Raw genomic sequence first — 21,843 nt, 5'->3', positions numbered from 1 at the left:
ATTTACATCTTTTATATCCAATATTAAATAATTATAGAAAAAATTTTTAAATCCCAACACCTGGATTGCTGTTATCATTTTAACATCATCAAAGTTTTTTAATCTTTTGGCTGTAGTAATACTATGTTTAACTAATATTGTTTCATGGTACATTGACATTTTGTTTTTGACACCGTTCATGGGTATCTTCTTATCAATCAGTTACCAGCTGAAGTCCGTTTGAAGAGGTTTACTCTCCGGACACTGGAACTCACTTAAGCATGGGTGTATGTTACCTGAAGTAAAATTTAATTAAAATATTAAACATCATATAATATTATTCACATCATGTACAATCTTTGGTAACACATTACATTTTAAAGGGTTTTTACCCAAATATTTTGGTGGCTCAGGCATGTTAACCTGTAAGTATAACCATTTTGCTTTTTTTTAACCTTAGTCAAAATTTTAAACCACGTTTGCTGTAATTAAATGGTTTATACTTATTTTAGGTATTTTAACCTGATGATGGAACAGTTGTTCCGAAAACGTTCGTGCTTTTAATGTTGCCCTTTTAAGGGTTTTTATAAAATAAAATATACCCACATACAAAGACTAACCACTTTTTAGTTCTTCTATTGCGCTATCATAACGTTTTGCGTCTTCTGTATCTAAGTTTCCTGTAATACATTTAATAATTGAGCCTAGTCCGTCTATAAGACCTCTTTTTGCTCTGTAGTTAGGTAAGAGGTGATTGGAGTTTTTGTTCAGCTAGTTGTAGCTGGAAGAAAAGGACACAATCAAAATTTTCTAATTCGGAATAATAAGGACTACTAAGGCCGTCGTTAATTGCAGCTGTTACATTTTGGTAGGAAAGTCTTAGGGTATTAATTTCTTTTTGAATTGGTTCTAAATTGACATAATGATTGAGAGGGCACATATTGAGAGGAGCAAAATATGAAATACCACAGTTAATCCTACAAGGGAAGATCGAAGGTAGGAGAGGAGCCGGCCGCAAACAATTATCCTGGTTAAGGAATATTAAAGAATGGACTATTAAAGAACAGAATTCTAGTAATGAGATAGTCGCCTACGCACTTTGGTGTATGGCATGTTAAGAAGAAGAAGATCTTCTTGGTCATATCTCTATGTTTTTCATATATTTATTAATCAGTTTTTGGTCTATGTTCATAACAAATTTGTGTTTAGTGTTAATGTGTCCATTTATAATATCAATAGGTTTTTGTTGAGTTACGGAATGTATTGAGTTATTATATCCTAAAATAGCATAAGGCATTTGATTTAAGATATCAATTTTTCCATCTGATTTGCTTCTAATTATTCGTAGGTGTTCTATTAGAGTGGAATGAAATCTCTCTATAGATCCTTTAGATTGGGTACTATTTGTAGTAACATAATGAGTTTTTACTTTATATATGTCGAAGAATTCTTGTAAAACAGAGTTTTTTAATTCTGTGCCTCGACCCATAGTTACGAGATCAGGAATTCCATGATGTGTCATGAAGGTTAGAAAAGCTCTTACAGTTTCAGTACTTGTCAAAGCTGAAAGTACTAAGAAAATAGTACAATTATTTATAAAATCTTACATCTTTTTTTTATTCCTGGACAATAGTAGGTACGTTTGATTCTAGTTTCTGTTTCTGGAATGCCTCGGTGATTGGTTTTTCCTTCATGAAATAACCTTATTTTTTCATGCTGTTCATCTTTGTCTACTAAATATTTTAAGATGCTGTTACATTTTATTAACTTGTAGGCAGAATTTTTAAATGTATTTTTTAACGTTTCTAATATTTCTGGTATAAAGGTGTCTTTTTGAAGTATACAGCATATTCGTATTTTGAGTCAATGTAATTTTTGAATATATATATATATATATATATATATATATATATATATATATATATATATATATAGTTTCTTCTACGATATTATTTTTTTAAATTTGGATATAAAATCTTTTTCTATTGGGAAATATTTTTTCAATTTTTGGTTTAGCAGCTGAATGTAAAACAAAATCAATTTCAATTTGGTGATCAAAAACATTGAGATGTTTATCAGAAATGAGCATCCCTAGTATTGGATCTTCTATACTAGTATATACAGTTTCTCCATCATCATCGTTATCTTCAATGTCGTTATCTTGGTCATTTCCTTGTTCTAGGTTTTCTTCGTTAATGTCGTCGTCGATATTTACAGCCATCGAAACGCTATCACCATCGTTCCTTGTCGGAGTCTTATTTTGTTCTTCCATGTATTTTAAAAATTTATTACAATGAATCTCTATTCTAGATAGGGAGTCTGCATTCTTGTATTTGATTATGTAATCAAATTCCTCTAATTTTAAACGCCATCTCACTAATCGTGAATTTGGTTTTTTTAGAGACATAAGCCACTGTAAAGGTTAATGGTCTGTCATAGTTTTAAACTGTCTTCCAAATAGATAAGGCCTAAAATACTTAGTTGCCCATACTATCGCAAGAAGTTCTTTTTCTATAACACTGTAGTTTTGTTCGGACTCGTTTACTCGAGGCATAAGCTAATGGTTTGTCTTGACCATTTACCAGTTGAGATAATACGGCTCCTACTGCTACATTACTTGCATCAGTAGTTAATATAAAGTTTTTATCAAAATCTGGATATTGAAGTATAGGTTGATTAATTAATAGATTTTTGCAATCTTCGAAACATTTTACAAATTCTGGAGTGTGTTCTATCTTAACATCATTTTTTAAACATTTCGGTAATGGTTTATTTAATCTGAAAAATATTTTATAAATCTCTTGTAATATCCTAACAATCCTAAAAATCCTTTTATTTCGCGTGGTGTTTTAGGAATTGGATATTTGACAATTGCATTAATTTTATCTGGGTTTGGTTTTACACCTTCTGTAGTTACAGTGTGACCAAGATAGGCTACTTCTTTTCTTAGAAATTCACACTTATCTAGTTGTATTTTAAAATTATTGGCTTGTAAACGTTTAAAAACTTTTTCTAAATTTACAATATGCTCTTGTAGTGAGGTAGAAAAAAATAATTATATCGTCTAAGTAAACAAAACAGATGTCATCTTGAAGACCTCGCAGAATATCGTCCATAACTCTCTGAAAAGTTGCAGGAGCATTTTTGAGTCCAAATGGCATACGAACATATTCATAATGTCCATTCTCAACATTGAAAGCTGTCTTGGGAATATCGTCAGGGTGCATCTCGATCTGATGAAAACCACTAGCTAGATCAAGTGTACTAAAATAGTTGCATCTGCTTAATTTATCAAGTGTATTGTTACGATAGATAATGACGCATCATATGACTCAAAACTGTAAACATATTTATTACTAATATCCTTATTCATTCGAGTATTTTCTAGAAAGATCCACGGGTCTCCCTCGGCTAAAAAACCAGTATGGCGTGACCTTCCAGTCTTTTCGCCAAGGGTCAGGAAGCTCAACATCCTTCGACGAGATTCTAGATTAACGGTGCTTTATATATAAAGACGAAATGTCTCTCATACTAATAGCTTCTTTGAAATGTCGTGAAGATAGTGTATATGTAGATGGAGAAATAAATGGTAGAAGGCATACATTGTTGGTGGATACCGGAGCGACCAGAACCATTATACGCCCGACAGTTATAAACATCCGTAAGAAATTGTTACCAACGAGGTTGCGACTTCGTACCGCTACAGGTGAAAATGCCAACATTCATGGAGAAATCCAGGTACAATTGGGAATTGGAGCAGGAAAGTTCGTCCATACTGTTATAGTTGCTGATATCGAAGAGGATGTTATATTACGAATGGACGTAATGAATATGCATGGATTCCAATTGGATTTTAAGAATAAGGTAATCAAAGTTGGCAACGAGGAGGTATTTCTTCATCCACATGATGACAACACTGTGCAAGCAGCCATTAAAGAAGATACAGTCGTGCCTGCGAGAAGTAAAACAATCATAGTAGCGCGGCTACAGGGAATTGTGGACGAAGGGACACCTGTTATGATGGAGCCTTGGAACCATGACGACGAGGTTGGCCGTGGAATTATAATTGGAAACGAATTGGTGACTTCGGCTAAAGAAATTCCTGTGAGACTTATCAATGTCAAAAACTACCCAGTGACCATCAAGAAAGAGACAAAAGTAGGAACTTGTGTTCCTGTGACATCCATGATCCGTTAGGCGACAACATCTGATAATTCCAACGACAAATTTGACCAAATGGTTGCAGTTGCGAGACAGTCTCTAAATCAGATGGAGAAAAGGAAATTAAGGGAATTTTCCGACAGACGGAAAGAACAACCGTTGTTAAGCATAAAATTGATACTGGTAATGCTAAGCCAATTTGTCAAACAGCTCGACGATTACCACAGGCGAAAAGAGAGGAAGCTGAAACAATTGTTCAAGAAATGAAGAAAGACGGGGTGGTAGAACCTTCTACGAGCCCATGGGCCTCTCCGGTGGTCCTGGTTAAGAAGAAAGACGAAACGACGAGATTCTGTGTGGATTATCGTTTGCTGAACAACGTTACCAAGAAAGACAGTTATTCTCTGCCTCGGATTGACGATACATTGGACACATTGGCTGGAAGTAAATTGTTTTCTACTTTGGATTTGAAGTCTGGATACTGGCAGGTAGAAATGGACCCAGTAGATAAAGAGAAGACAGCCTTCACCACAGGATCTGGATTGTGGCAATTCAACGTTATGCCATTTGGACTCTGTAATGCTCCTGCGACATTTGAGAGGCTTATGGAAAATGTGTTGAGAGAATTATCTTGGAAATCATGCCGGGTTTATCTAGATGACATAATCGTCTTGGGGGAGACATTTGAAGATCATCTGAAGAATTTAGAAAACGATATAAATCGACTTAAAGCTGCCAAATTGATGTTAAACATCAAAAGTAAAGTCAATTATCCGGGTATTATAGTCAGTAAAGAAGGAGTGTCTGTGGATAAGGGAAAAATCGATTCCATTAAGGAATAGCCAGAAAAAACTGACAAACATCAAGTGTGAAGTTTTCTTGGACTATGTACTTACTACCGGAGGTTTATTAAGAAGTTTGCAGATATTGTCAAGCCATTAACGCGACTTACAGAGGAAGCAAGAGATTACCACTGGGATACAGACTACCAAAATGCCTTTGAGACCTTGAAAAAGCATTTAATCACAGCACCAATTTTATGGTATCCACTGCCAGAAGGAGAGTTCATCTTAGATACAGATGCAAGTAATGTGGGAATTGGAGGAGTGCTATCTCAGAGGAGAACTTCTAGCAGTAGTGAAATCGGTAGAGCACTTCTATCAATACCTCCATGGAAGGAAGTTTTTAATCCGAACCGACCATGCCGCCCTTAAGTGGTTGATGCAGTTTAAGAATCCAGAGTGTCAGATAGACAGATGGATCGAATGACTCCAAGAATACGATTTCAAGATTGAGCACCAAGCCGGAGTTAGCCACAGAAACGCTGATTCTCTTTCCAGAAGGCCATGCCCAGCAGAGTGTTCCCACTGCAACAAAACGGAATCCAAGGAAGCAGCAGTGCTAAGAACAACTATGGTCAACGACGACTGCACGCCTATTAAGATCAGGGAAGGAAAGGAAAGAGATCCAGTTATACAGAAAATTCGAAAATGGAAAGAGGAAAACCGTCAACCACCTTGACAAGAAATATCAAACCTATGCTCAGTAGTTAAGACGTATTAGGCCCAGTGGGACTCATTTATCATGGAAGATGTCTTGCTCAAACAAGTACTGGCAAATGATGACGGTTCAGAGAAGAGAAGACAGTTGGTGATCCCAAAGAGCAGAATAGCCGAAGCACTTCATCAGTTACACGACAGTCCATCAGGAGGGCATTTTGGTGTAAAGAAAACCCTTCAGCGAATTCGGGAACGGTTTTATTGGATGAACAGTTCCGACGACGTAAAAGACTGGTGTAAGAAACTTACTATTTGTGCTACGAGTAACGGGCCTTACCGAAAAAGGAGAGCTCCTATGAGACAATATAATGTTGGAAGCCCGTTTGAAAGAATAGTTTTGGATATCGCTGGGCCATTTCCAGAAAGTGAAAATGGAGGCAAGTACATGTTGGTAGTAATAGATTACTTCACTAAGTGGGTCGAGATTTACGCACTTCCAGACCAAAACGCCGCTACCGTTGCAGATAAGTTGATCCAAGAATATATCAGTCGATTTGAAGTGCCTTTGGAGATCCATAGTGACCAAGGAAGGAACTTCGAAAGCGATCTATTACAAGGAATATGTGATAGACTAGGCATGAAATAAACAAGAACTACAGCATATCATTCGCAATCGGATGGTATTTTAGAACGGATGAATAGGACAGTTGGCAAGTATTTGACAAAGATGGTGTCCGATCATCAGCGAGACTGGGGTTGGCATCCGTATTTAGAAGGAAGTTCGGTCGAGTTGCAGAACTTCAATGCCAAGTGCCAGCTCCCGGAAAAGCCTTGAAACTCCAAGATGCATCACGTTATCTTTTCTACCTGGTAACAAAAGACACTGCTCGTGACCAACCTACCTACCGAGATGTATGGGAAGCCTTACTTCAATTGAGAGAGCACATACTAGAGTCCGACGTGAAAAAGTTAGCCATGCCAAAGTTAGAGTGCCGCCAATTCGATTGGAGGGTTATCCGAAGTATGGTGGAGGAGATCTTTAAAGACACCGAAGTCCAGGTGTTAGTCTGTTGCAATCCGCATAGTTACTGGTGCGGAGAGAAAACCGTCCCTTGTCATTTTTATACAACTGGAAGTTGTAAAAGAGGGTCCAGTTGCCGATACCAGCATACCGTTCCAGTTCCAGTCCCGACAAGGTTCCAGGAGGAACCATCTTTTAAGAGGGGGGCAATGTTACGATAGATAATGACGCATCATACGACTCAAAACTGTAAACATATTTATTACTAATATCCTTATTCATTCGAGTATTTTCTAGTAAGAAGATCCACGGGTCTCCCTCGGCTAGAAAACCAGTATGGCGTGACCTTCCAGTCTTTTCGCCAAGGGTCAGGAAGGTCGACATCCTTCGACGAGATTCTAGATTAACGGTGCTTTATATACAAAGACGAAAGTTTTTGAATAACAGTTAGTTTTTGAACATGAATTCGAGTTTTTAGATCGAGATATAATTGTACGCGGAAATAAATATAAATAAATATTGTGATAAATTAGTGAATATTTTAATAAAGACTTTAATAAATTTGTAAGTGTTATCAATAATAGAACCTTTGATAATAAATAAAGACAATAAATTAGATTAATAAAAATATAACAGTATCGATAATATTTGGTAATGGGTATTTTTCTGGAATTGTTTTCTTGTTCAGTTTCCTATAATCTACGACAATTCTCCATATAGTTTTTATAAAATGCTTAACTCTATTTGTAAATGTAAGAGGTTTATCCTCGCTATGGAAAAGATTAGAATATTTATTACAAATTTTTAGAATATTTTGTTTTTCTTCAGAGTTCATATGAGATGTACGGATTAAATTTTCAATATTAAATTTTTCGATTTCGTCAGCAGGCACTATGTCTGCATGGAATAATTCATGACAATTTTCGTCAAAAGGAACAGTATCAATTGGAGCATCTAAAGTGACAAAAATTTGACATTTTGGGTTCGGTTATAGATTTCGACTAGAGCAAAACCGTCTATTGCGTTCGAGAGACATGCAGGGATTTCACATTTTTGAATAATTTGGTCAGGGATAGATATACATCCTGATTTTTGAGAAACTGGAATTTTGGCTACACTACAATCGGTCTAATTTTTGTTTGAAGATTATTTTTAGGTCAGATTTATAGTATGTTATAGGTATACTAGAATATGGAGTAATTAATTGGGAATTTACGAAATCTAACTTAGCATTAAGATATTTTATATTATCTAGTCCCAAAAGACCATCGAAACTTCTATGAAAATCAAAAAGATGAAACTTAATCTTATCTTCGTGATTAAATTCTGAAAAAATGGGGAGTTCTGCACAAAAGTCCTTCTTTGTACTTTGAAATACTGCGGAAACAATAAAGAGTCCATAAAAGATATAATTTTTGTAGAAAACGTTAGCTTTTTCGGGATTTAAAAAGGATTTAGAGGAACCTGTATCTACCAGTCACTTGGACATTATACTGATAGTTTTGGGGAGTGTTTCTATGATACTGATGTGATTGTGAAGATTGAAAATGTCTATCATTGCGAGAATTTATTTGGGAATTTAAATGAAAGTTATAGTTTGGTTTTCTAGAATATTTGTTACTTATTATTATTATTATTAAAATTTTGACTTTTTTGATATTTAATTATTATCTTCTTCTTTAATGAATTGTATAGCTTGCTGGATAGATTGTGGTCTCATTACCCGAATTATAGGTCCTAAAGGTTCTCTTAAACCTGCTAAAAATGTTTTCAATGCTTGCTTGTTAAAGAAATCTCGTTTGTATATTCGTTCCTGACCAAGATGGTGTAAATCTATATAGTTACATTTAATTTAATAAATCTAGCACCTTTTCATGAAATTGATAGGTGTTTCGATTGGCTTTTGTTTACGATTAACTAGATCCTTATTTAGACAATTTTTGTCTCTTTGATCAGCAAAATTTAAAATAAATGTATTTTTTATACCATCCCAATCAGTATTGCCGCTAATCGCAATTATTTCTTCAGCTCTTCCTTCTAATTTGTTTAATATACCGTTCATATACAACAATTTTGAAAGCTATTAGGATTAGTTGTATCAAAATAATGTTGTAAGATTGATTCAGTAGCATTTATAAATCTATAAAGTTTATTGATATTGCCATCAAAACGAGGAATAATGGCTAAATTTGCGATATCTAACTTAGGTACAATAATAGTAGCATTTGAAGTACTTGGTGAAGTCATTTTTTTTTATTTACTATTTTTCTTTCTTAATTATCTTCTTATCAGTCAAAAATAATAAGTAACTAATACGTACTCTTGACTATTATTTTCACAAAAGGATTTAATAGGCAAAGAGGAGTCTGAATATGAATAAAAATTATTAGCTTACCACATTTATGTACTTCTGCTTGATGTCCCTGGAAATTCTGGATGTCCTGATGGAGCCCAAAATCACTGACAGTTAGAAAAGTTAGTGAAAAACGAAAACCGGTTCTTTTTTCGTCAAAGAGTTAAAACTCACGAATATCCGCAATGGAATTCTACGAAAAATCCACTAAGACTGCGCCACTAATAGTTTCTGCCCTTCAGGGATGATTTTTTAAAAATAATTATTTAATTTATAAATGCGAGAGAACTCTATTACTTTCTTAAAAGTTACGATATTAAAATGAGGCTTCACTGTACAAAGGTTCAAATCAGACTGAATAATAATTAATTAAAATGAAATACATTACACATTTGAAAATAAAACAATAATTCACAAGTTGCACTTTTATATTCAAGTCGATCATAGTTCAGGTGCTGACGCATCGAATTTAGGGTATTGACTTATGGGGTCAACGACTATAACTCCCGTCCGTTCATTTCTTCGCTGCGAGTGTATTAGCACACCGTAATTGCAGTTTCAATTTTATGACATTAATTGTATTTTATTTTTTGTAGGTATTAAACAGTAGGATTGGTAGTTGATTTTTATTGTCTTGATATAACTTTATTTTGTTATTTATTTGTTCCAGATATATTTTTATTTTAAGTAAACCTAATTTTTTTACTGAGTCTGATGTCTAAAAGAGCTACCCGTTGCACTCTTCTAGCACTTCTTTTAACTCTCACATTTATTGCTTTATATTGAGGTTCAAAATACAATTAAGTTTATTTCACAATATAACAACAATTCCACTACAATTTTTTTATATTAAAGGAATATCAATAGATTTTTATATTTGACGCTAATATCACTCGCGGACCATATGTTTCTATTTTTATTTTTAATCTCTTTAATCCCGATTCCAAAAAGTAGTTACAGAAAAAATGTACCTCTAAATCCGTATCTTCCTTGTCATCACCCCCACTTGCCACTGATTTATCCTCATCTTCTATGTCAAATTCACCTTCTCGTTCTTCATATTCAACATTTTCATCTAATTCTTTGAAATCAGGAGCAAACGCTGACCAATTTTCTACTTGATTTTGAGCCCAAACACTTACAACACCTAGAACATAATTGGAGCAGAATTAACTGGAACATATGCAAAAAGTGTACTAATAATATAACTACGAAACAAATAATAAATTACAAAATCCAACAGTTCTATAATAATTTACTGTTTATTGTTTGTGCAGACGTTTGCCTAATATGGAATGTAGTGTATTTTTTCTGTGGTTGTTGAGCAATTTGAATTATATTTTCTCCATTCCGTTTATATGATCATAAAATTGTTTTTTCTCTGCAGGATCGATTCCTTTATGTCGTAACAAGCTTGTTTGATTATTTCATTTCTTAGATTGTTGTAAAATGTTTTGCCAGCGATTAAGGCAATATGATTTCCATTTTTTATAATATAAATATATTATAGCATAATTAATTATTTTATAATATATTGTAACCCACCTTGCCCGGAAGGGATATTGGGGGGTTAAAAAAAAAAGAGAATTCCAAGGCAAGTATGTTCATCTTGCAAATCGGCGCTCATGTGTTTTAGGAGCCCAATTCCCAAAAAATTGGGAATTAAAACGTACCAACGGAAATGACAAAATTTGGTACTAAAAAAGGGAAAAAATAAAGAGCCCACCTTGTCCTTTTAAGAGGGAACAGGAAAACTTGACACTTAACATATGAGAAGATTGGTTTAAGAAAGCTTCTAAAAGAATGACAAATATGCTAAACCTCTCTAAAAACCAAAATTAATATTGTAGCTAGATTAAATAAAACGAGCGGTTCGAATTTATATAAATATATTTATTTATAAGTTTACAGTTCGGTAGTATCTTAACTACTCAAACTCACTCCTAACAATGTTACATATATATATATATATATATATATATATATATATATATATATATATATATATATATATATATATATATATATATATAATAAAGTTTTATTTTGGGGTTGCAGTCATTAATAGGACAGGGAAGTGAAACTCTTTGTTCTTTATCTAGCTTTCGCAAAATTTATTTGCTTCTTCAGGATATGCTAAAATATGGTATCAGTAAATACAATGAAATTAAAATTAAATAACATTGTATAAAACTAGTATAAAAACTTACAACATGAGGTTAATCCATTAAATTTTCAAATTTACAAAACATTAAAACTTGACTTATTAAAATTATCTAGTTATGTAAGTAAAATTAAAATATTGTACTTACATAACTAGATAAGTTAAGTTTTAATGTTTTGTAAATTTGAAAATTTAATGGATTAACCTCATGTTGTAAGTTTTTATACTAGTTTTATACAATGCTATTTAATTTTAATTTCATTGTATTTACTGATACCATATTTTAGCATATCCTGAAGAAGCAAATAAATTTTGCGAAAGCTAGATAAAGAACAAAGAGTTTCACTTTCCTGCAAATAGGGTAGTGAAAATATAAATTTCCCATATGTTACTGAAAAGCTTATTAAATTGTACAAACAGAACAATATCCCGGTTAAGATTGCTATCAATAATGCTAAGACTGTCAGGAACTTGTTTTCTAAAATTAAAACACCTCTTTCCTTTTTGGTACAAGTGAATGTAGTCTATCACATACCCTGTTCTGAATGTGATGCATGTTATATTGGTCAGACTGGCCGTTCCCTTAAAGGACGCCTTACTTCACATCGTAGTGACATTAAACTTTCTAAACATACTTGTGCCCTTGCAGAACATGCAATCAACACCAAACATACTGTTAATTTTGATGATGTTAGAATTCCCTGTAGAGAACGTAACCTTAATAAGAGACAATTTATGGAGATGTGTCATATTTTGAAACAACCTAATGCATTAAATAAGAGAACTGATATCAGCAACTTAAGCCAAATTTACCATGCACTAATACTACAAAATTGATTCTTCCGTATTCTACTTTTAATTATTGTTTTCTTCTTCAACTTCTTTTATTATATCATAACGTTTATGTTGACATCTATAAAACTTTTCCTTCAATCTCACCAGCTGATTGTCATTTCTGACAGTCGAGCTTTCAAATACTTCATTTTCATGATATGATCATAACAGTCAAGAACCCTAGCCGTGCCGTTGTTTATATAACAATTCAAAATTGACAATTATATTTTTTGATAGATTTAATCAATCAATGTTTTCAAAAGTGAAATTTAAAACAAATTAGTTAAATTGGGAATCTTCCAGCGTTCTGTGTTTCTATATTTTTTGCTGTTATATTTATTATATTAATTTTTTGATGTTTCTTTGCAATAACAACATTGTAATGCTACAGATCTTTTAAAGGTAAGATCATTTACTTAATTGTTTTTTCATATTAGATGTATCGCTAATAACACTCTTTTAGATGAACTGATGATGCTTATTGAACAATAGGCGAAACGTCTTCAATAAATAGATAAAGTAGCACAACTCTTGTCTTTTTTATCTCCAGACCGATAACATCCCATTCACTTACGAGTGCACATTTTTTTATATTAAATTAAACGGTCATATACCTTAAAGATATATATATATATATATATATATATATATATATATAACAAAGTTACTATGTTCTAGAACATTCCCACCTCTAATTCGTCTCACCGAAATCACCAGTCCGAAAGACGGGCGCTATTGACATGCCGATTCTTACGTTTTCTAGATTCATCCTTCTAAAAATTATGACGTATCGGAGATGGGCTATTTCGTTACAATATAAATAAAGTCAAAAAGAAAGAGAAACAAACACATTTACCTAATACGGTCGCTCGACATTCCTATTAGAATTATCTTATTATTTCCCAAAAGAAAGGAAGATTATGAGAGAATAAATAAATAATTGCTACAAATTAACAATTTGTATTTCTTAAAAGTTCAACCAAGTAAAAGTTAATATAGAATGCCGACATATTAGAAAAATAGACATAAATCAAACAATGTAAATAGCGAAATCAAAAATGTAAATTTAGACAAATTAGGTTTTAAACAATTGTTTCTAGAATGGTATGGAATACCTTTATAACTAGATAAATCTGAAGTGTGAATTTAAATAGCAAAAATAAACAAAAATATTATGACATTACCTGGCATGTCATGATATATCGGTATGATATATATATGCTATATTCGACTTTTTAATCTGGGTTGGTCCAGTTTGAATTTAAAATGTTTTTAGATAGTGAATGGGTTATCCCACAAAATAATACACTCGATATTGCATCAAAGACTTTATTACCACAAAATGTGTATAAAAACATTAGAATTTAGAATGTCTAATCCTCTTAGTTGTCAAATGGCCAATTACTTCAGCTCCAATCCGGACTCAAACAATAACTAACTGCTTCCGCGATCCATCGTCGAGTAAATAACTTTACACTATATTTCCATGACAAAAACAAATTATAAACAACAATAACGAATTAAAAAAAGAAAAATCCGGACTAAACAATGAACTGACCACTTTAACGATTCATCGTAGAAAACAATAACGAATTTGAAGAAAATCCGGACTAAACCACAGAAATGTTTATATTATCAATCCCAACGACGCAAAAATATTTCGGTGTTTTAACATATACAAGGTGATTCAAAATGCGAAATAAAAACGAACGTATGGGCTGGTATTGTGAGAAATGCAATTGTAACGATGAGTCCAAGCCATCACCGTTAAACCAGCGTGCGCGCGAACCAACCCATGAAGTAGGAATGTATCGACAGTAGAAAGGGCAAAACTAATTACCAAGCTCCGCTATATAAACCGCAACATTTCCTCATAGAGAGAGAATCGACAGGTGTTGACTGAAGGTTCTCTTCTTCCCTACCCCGGCTTATGGACGTGTTGAGTTCACAAGTTGTTCCGTCCCATACCGCCGTTACCCGAAGAGCGTGTTGAGCTCTTCACTACCCGTACTCTGAAGCAGTCGTGTTGAGACTGTCGAGGAGTGTCCTATTAACCCGAATCACTTAAGGGACGTGTTGAGTTCCTTTCCTTTCTTTGTACCTATCGTCCGCTGTTATTAAATCGATACAACGTTCCCGTAAAATTTCAAATACACACTCGCTTGCCGATAAGACTAGTTTCATATGACAAGGTCAAACTTAATTTGAATAAATAGGCCAGGTACTGAGAAGACTAAACCAAATTGTAAATATGTACATAAGATTTTTGTCAATTTAATTTAAGGAAGACAATAAAGTTTTATTTTTATTTTGAACTCTGTCTCTGACTGTCTAAAAGCTACCCGGATAGTGACTCCCACAAGAGGACATCACAAATGGCGCCCGAGCAGAAAAATACGTTTTAAACAATAATACCGACCGAATTCCGAATTTTATTTTCATGAGACAGTACTACATTTCAAATTTTAATCAAATACAGGGTGATTCACAGTTCAAAAATGACAGACGCTCCGGAAACGTCGAAGGTTCGTCGAAAGACGAACTTATAGCCGAATTAACAAACAGAGAACAGCCGACGGAAGGGAATTTCAGCGAGCTAAGAGCGAGATTAGTTGCGATCATCAAGGCACCAACTCAAAAAGGCCAAAACCCAGAGGAAATAGAAGAAAACCAGATGGAAGACAGACAAAGAAAGATGGAAATAGTACGCAAATGGGGGTTACACTTGATTGGGTTCAAGAGACCCAATAGAATTCATAGAACGGTTGAAAGAACTCCAGACAGCTTACGGCCTACAAGACACCCACGTTTTACAAGCTCTACCAGAAACATTAAACGGGAAAGCATTACTATGGTACAGAAACAATAATAAATATTGGAACGAATTAAAAGACTTCGAACAAGATTTCCGCAATTTCTTCGTTTCCTCCGTTCTCACGCAATCTCTGGAAGCTCAAATCCGGAACCGACTCCAACGAAACAACGAAGGTGTAAAAGACTACATCATTGATATACAAACAATGATCAGAAGACATGGTGAATTCAATCACCAAGAAGAACTAAACAGGATATACACCAATATGAACCCGAAATACAAGTTGTATATAAAGAGGCAAGACGTATCGTCAACACAGGACATCATCAGACTAGCGGAAGAATATGATATGGTCCAAAAAGAAATATATAACAGAAACAATACAAGGTGTGACTGGACACAGGCAAATAGTCGTAATAACAAAATACAGAATTTCGACAGACAGACTTGTTGTTGGAGATGCGGCCGCAGAGGCCACAATAAAAGAAACTGCAGAGCTATCGCTGTACTCTTCTGCAGCCATTGCGGAACCCGAGGAACAACTTCCAATAACTGCCAATGTAGAAGCCGACCGGAAAACTCCAACAGGACTGGACAAGAAGGAGGCAACCCAGTCAGCATTTAGAGTCCTCCCTAACAACCTCCAGCTACGCACACTATACAGATCAACGACCCCACACAACGATAACGTTCAGCAACGGTAAAAAGTTAGGAGCACTAATAGACACAGGAGCCCAAAATTCGTTTATAGGACAAAAAGGTAAAAAAATATTGGAACAATGTGGAACAAAAAGCGACAGAAAAGCTTTAAGGATCACGCTGGCAGATGGAAAAACCAGCAACATAGAAATCTGTTTTACAGCAAAATGTTCCATAGACAACGTTTGGAGAAAAGCCAAGCTACATTTTTTACCAAACCTAGCTTCAGAAGTAGTACTGGGAATGCATGAAATAACAAGATGGGGCCTTGATTTATCAAACATCTTAAATAGAAATCGCGTAAGAAGGAGAGAACAATACCCAACCAGGACAGAACACGGATCCAGATCGTACAATGCAGACAATAACCGAATACCGACCAATTCCAGGGTCAACGAAACACCAACCGCAAGATATCCGCTCCAACAGAGAAGCAAAATATATAACAAAACGACCTACCGACTACCGACCGATACCGCGGTCGAAGACCAGACCGAAAATATACCGACTACCTACCGATACCGCGGTCGACAACCAGACCGAAGATATACCGAACTACCCACCGATACCGCGGCCGACGACCAGACCGAAGATATTCCGTCATACATACCGGAATTCACGAACAGTCCGAAACGAGAGCAGCTCGACATCAGTACTACACTAAACAATACCGAAAAAAAAAACAATTACAGGAATTGTTACTAACAGAATTGGAGAAATTTAAACAAATTAAAGGAACAACACATCTAACCGAACATACAATAAAACTCAAACATAATACACCGATCAAACAAAGATACAGGCCCCGAAACCCGGCAATGCAGAAGATCATAAACGATGAGATAGATAAGATGCTAGAAGAGAACGTGATAGAAAAATCTAATAGCCCGTACAGTTCCCCCATCGTCCTAGTAAAAAAGAAGGATAACAACGGATACAGATTTTGCATCGATTTTAGGAAAATCAACGACATCTCAGAAAAAGATGCCTACCCATTACCGTACATCAATCATATCCTAGAAAAGTTAAAATCTGCAAAATATTTTACCACGTTAGATCTAAAAAATGGATATTGGCAAGTACCACTTTCCGAAGCAAGCAAACCCTTGACCGCTTTCATAGCACCAGGAAAAGGACTAAGGACTAGACTATAATCGGCCCAGAAATGGAACCACATGCATTCGCCTATTTAGACGACATAATAGTACTGGGGAAAACGTTCGAGGAACATATGGAAAACTTAAAAGAAGTACTTCACAGACTACAGCAGGCCAAACTACGAATTAATATAGACAAATGTAAATTCTGCAAAGAAGAGATAAATTATTTAGGCCATGTAGTAAACAAAACGGGAATAAAAGTGGACGACAACAAGACAAAAGCTATAGTCGAATATCCCGCGCCAAAAACCGTTAAACAACTACGCCGATTTTTGGGCATCATCTCATGGTATAGGAGATTTATAAAAGATTTTTCACGAACTACAGCCCCTTTAACAAAGCTACTAAAGAAAAAACAACATTGGACTTGGGACAGAGACCAAGAGGAAGCATTTAACAAAATAAAATTACTACTGACACAAGCTCCAATACTGATCTGCCCGGACTTCCAGAAAAGATTTTTTTTACAATCGGACGCTTCGAACCACGGTTTAGGAGTAGCTTTAGTACAAACAAACGACGAAGGACAGGAACAAGTCATCGCTTACGCAAGTCGAACCCTAACAAATGCCGAAAAAAATTACAGCATGACAGAAAAAGAACTACTAGCGATCATCTTCGGTGTAGAAAAGATGAAACCCTACATCGAAGGATACCCATTTTCAATTATCACAGATCATCAAAGTCTACGATACTTACAAACAATGGAAAACCCTACAGGTAGAATAGCTAGATGGGCAATGCTGCTGCAACAATTTGACTTCGATGTCATTTACAGAAAGGGCTCCCAGAACGTCCTGGCCGACGCGCTCTCTAGAGAACCAGTAGATCTAGTTTGCATAATAAACGTAGAAGATGTAGAACCCGACGAATGGTACAATAAAGCTTTAAATAAAACCCAGACAAATCCGCAACTATTTCCAGACTACTCTATCAAAGATGGACTTCTCTATCGACACTTCTGGGACAAATACGATTTAAAAGAGACAGAGGTATCCAACCCCTGGAAACTATGCATCCCAAACCACAAGAGACAACAACTCCTGGCAGAAAACCACGAGCAACCGACCGCAGGACATCTAGGAATAGCCAAAACAATAACCCGCCTAGCTAGAAAATACTACTGGCCAAGGATGTTTAAAGACGCCGCAAAGTTCGTCAGGAACTGCAAGAACTGTCAGCAATTTAAGCCGCAACAAAGCTTAACCCCAGGCCGCATGCAATCTACACAAATTCCGCCACATCCATGGCACACCGTTTCAACCGACATCATAGGACCCCTTCCAACATCCAGCAAAGGAAACAAATATATAATGACATTCCAGGACACCTTTTCAAAATGGGTCGAAGCCATACCGATCAGAACAGCAACGGCAAAATCAGTCTGTCAGAACTTAAAAGATAAAATCATTATGAGATTCGGATCACCCAAAGAGCTAATATCAGACAACGCAAGAACATACGATAACAGGGAAGTACGAAAGTTGCTAGACGAATTCCAGATTTCTAAAAGAAACATTCCGCCATATTCACCCCAGAATAATCCAGTAGAAAGAACAAACAGAGTAATCAAAACAATGATAGCTCAGTTCTGCGATAATAACCATAAGAAATGGGACACGAGCCTTCCAGAACTACTATTCGCATGTAATACAGCTAAACACGATTCAACGGGTTTCTCCCCAGCCTTCCTGAACTTTGGACACGAACTAGAAATTCCAAGTAAAGTCGTAAAAACCCCAAACGACACACAACATACCGATCAAAACATAAAATGGCATAAACTACGAGAAACATTCGAACTAGTACGTACAAACCTGGCAAAAGCTTTTACAACTCAAAGCCATTACTACAACTTACGACGAAGAGAGTGGAAACCCACAATAAACGACAAAGTCATGAAAAGGGAATACCAACTCTCAAATGCCGCCAAAAATTTTAACGCCAAATTAGCACCGAAATTTTCAGGCCCATATACTATAACAAAAGTGTGTTCTAATGTAATATTCAAATTAAAACACGACGATAAAAACCGTACAATAACAGCTCATATCAAAGACCTAAAACCCGCATTTACCGATTTCCCTACTCCTTAATCAGTCCAAGCACTTACAGTCAACACCAAGTAGTGACAGTATATTTTAATACAGTTTACCAGTAACCTTCAAATATAATGTCAGACACGTTAGAAATATATTACAGTGACATAGAAATGGACGGCACAGTTACGCCGCCACCATACACCGTTCCAGAATTAATATCACCATTGGGGAACACATCAAAACCTAACACCCCGGGCAAAGGCTGCGAGCCCCTGATAAAGGCTATTTCCAAATTTAAAAACCTTTTCGATGAACCAACCATGGGCATCACAAAAATTCAGAAAGTCCAGTCAATTCCAGTGTCAATCCCGCTGCTCTCACTAATTCCGCCGCAGCATAAAGGAAAAAAATACAGACTGAGACTCCCGAACCGGGTGCTGAGGATAAAAACCAATAATTGAAGCCCCACGAAGGAAGACGTTTTTTTTAAGAGAGAGGAAGACGATTTTTTTTTAAGAAGACGATATTTATTTTTTTTTAGGGCGGACATTTTTTATTTCGATGTATTGTAAATTTTTTTTTAGGGTAACCAAGTACCTGGCAAGGAATAAAAATAAAAAAATTTTTGTTCCAAAATTTTTTTTTCCAGGAAGAGGGGGTGTAACGATGAGTCCAAGCCATCACCGTTAAACCAGCGTGCGCGCGAACCAACCCATGAAGTAGGAATGTATCGACAGTAGAAAGGGCAAAACTAATTACCAAGCTCCGCTATATAAACCGCAACATTTCCTCATAGAGAGAGAATCGACAGGTGTTACCCGAAGAGCGTGTTGAGCTCTTCACTACCCGTACCACAGTATATTGCTTAAAAAGAATCAGTAGGTTCACTCTCGCATTTTCACGGTTCCAATTTTGAATCCACTCCTGGCTGATTGCGCAATAGATTTGGCGAAAAATGCCGCTGTTGCAAGATTTAAAATATTCCATCAGTTTCATAGAATAGTCCAAATTTATAATAAAATAATAATTATTATAGAAGTTCTTCAAAAAGAGGAAAATAAATTTCATAAATGGTAAAATTCTTCACATAACCACTATACACACTTCTAAAGTTTGAAAAATCATATTGCCTGATTGACTTATTCTATTCTCAAATAATTAATCATAAGTATCTATCCATTGATTGAAACTACAGTTATTTCAGTAATTTATATATAAATTTCATTTATTTGTTGGTATATAGTTGGTTTTATAAGTTTATTTCGTTTTTAATACATATTATTAATGTGATATTTCTCCAGTTTTCTAAGTGGTTTTATTATTTTAAACGACGGATTATGATGAATTCAGCCAAAACAAGAGTTTATTATTGCTGTGTATATAGAAAAAATTCTAGGGACCATAACAACTTGAACTTGAGTTTCTTCAGGTTTCCCAAGGATGAAAATCGGTAAGAACTAAATTCTCTATTTAATATAATTGACCTCATCGGTGTTGTATTTTTAGGTTTGCAGAATGGAAGAAAATTGTTCAATGTGAAAAACTTGCCATGTACAATGCTCAATATTGTTATGATCACTTTAGAATATGCAGTTTACATTTTGAGGAACCGGCCTTTGCAGGAATGCTTAAAAGCAGGTTGAAAAAAAAAACGCAAAACCATCTATTCACCTTGTGAGATTAAACATTCCAGTTTAAGGTATGTTCTATTATACGGTTACGTTGGTTTAGTAATACAAATACTTGTACTAAGTAGTACTTGTAGAACTGCAGTACTGATCAGCTTGATATCATAAAGAATTTCTACGTCCTTGGAAATCAATATATCGCTGTTCCAGAAGTATAAACACATAATTGTAAAATTTTGAAAAATGACTTTATTGTGTTGGAGGGCTCAAAACTGCGTTTTCTATATATATTTTTAAATCATCATAACTGTACTTACGGAATCACCGGTCATGGCGAAACTCGTAAGTACAATTACGACGATTTACAAATATGTTGAAAATGCAGTTTTGATCGCTCCAACACAATAAAGTAATTTTTTAAAATTTTACAGTTATGTCACTATACTTCCGGAACAGCGATATATGCTTTCACTTTGCCATCGTTGTCTGAAAGTGGAATCTGATTTTGTCTTTCAAAATTAAGATTCGACTGTTACTGTTCCTGTCTGTGAGTAGGTATCTTAGCTGGGTGTAACATATGTTCTACTATTTTATTTTCTGCAGAAACTATATAACAGGCCTCCTAAAATCCAGCTTTGGTTTGATTCTTCATGCTTTAGTCTTAAAAACAAAAATTAAATTTTAAACTTAAAAAACTTAAGCTATGTAAAAAACATAATTTTCTTGAACCTTCTAAAACAGAATATTAAATAGCTGAGAAGATTTATATCGCATGTTAGCATTGGATCAATTAATTTTGTACTTAGCCTGATGCCTTCTTTAAGTCAATAAATCAAAATTTGTCTTAAAGGAAATCTATTTTTATATATCATAGTGCCCTATCATATCTTGTATGTCACTATACGTTCATTAATATTGAAGATACTGCGTAGTGCCCTTTTAGTCGTCGCCTTGTTAATTTTTTCTATCTGAATATATTCGTTATATCCTCTCCTTTCATTTGCCATGTCGCATGTTAGGATTTAATCAGTTTTTTATTTTGTACTGAACCTGAGGCATTTTTTAAGTCAAAAAATCAAAATTTGTCTTATGGTAAATCTATTTTTATTCATAGTACCCTATCATATCTCTTATGTCGTTATACGTTCATTAATATTGAAGATACTGCGTAGTGCCCTTTAAGTAGTCGCCTTGTTTATTTTTTCTATCTGAATATATTCTTTATATCCTCCTCTTCCATTCAATCAGTTGTTTATTTTGTACTGAACCTGAGGCCTTCTTTAAGTCAAAAAATCAAAATTTGTCTTATGGTAAATCTATTTTTATTCATAGTACCCTATCAGATCTCGTATGTCGCGATACGTTCATTAATATTGAAGATACTGTGTAGTGACCTTTCAGTTAACGTATCACACGCTCCAATGCCGAAATGTGTATTTGTTCTGTCTCAACAGCGTTTTTACAGCTTTTACTTAAATTACATTTAAT

The 21,843-nt window shown here is 34.8% G+C and overlaps 1 protein-coding gene across 3 annotated transcripts in view; it reads right to left on the bottom strand.

The window, feature by feature from the left end:
• Rbbp5 (retinoblastoma binding protein 5) overlaps positions 1 to 21,843 on the bottom strand; it is a 372,021-nt gene that overhangs the window by 92,439 nt on the left and 257,739 nt on the right. For all 3 annotated transcript variants that reach the window (XM_072534791.1, XM_072534790.1, XM_072534792.1), the window contains exon 7: positions 9,985 to 10,160. In XM_072534791.1, coding sequence (XP_072390892.1) covers positions 9,985 to 10,160 — 176 coding nt within the window. The remainder of the gene's footprint in view (positions 1 to 9,984; positions 10,161 to 21,843) is intronic.

The sequence above is a fragment of the Diabrotica undecimpunctata genome, chromosome 6 (assembly GCF_040954645.1).
Source record: "Diabrotica undecimpunctata isolate CICGRU chromosome 6, icDiaUnde3, whole genome shotgun sequence".
Lineage (NCBI taxonomy): Eukaryota > Metazoa > Arthropoda > Insecta > Coleoptera > Chrysomelidae > Diabrotica > Diabrotica undecimpunctata.
Note: the sequence above shows the minus strand (reverse complement) of the source record. Positions and strands in the feature narration are given on the sequence as shown.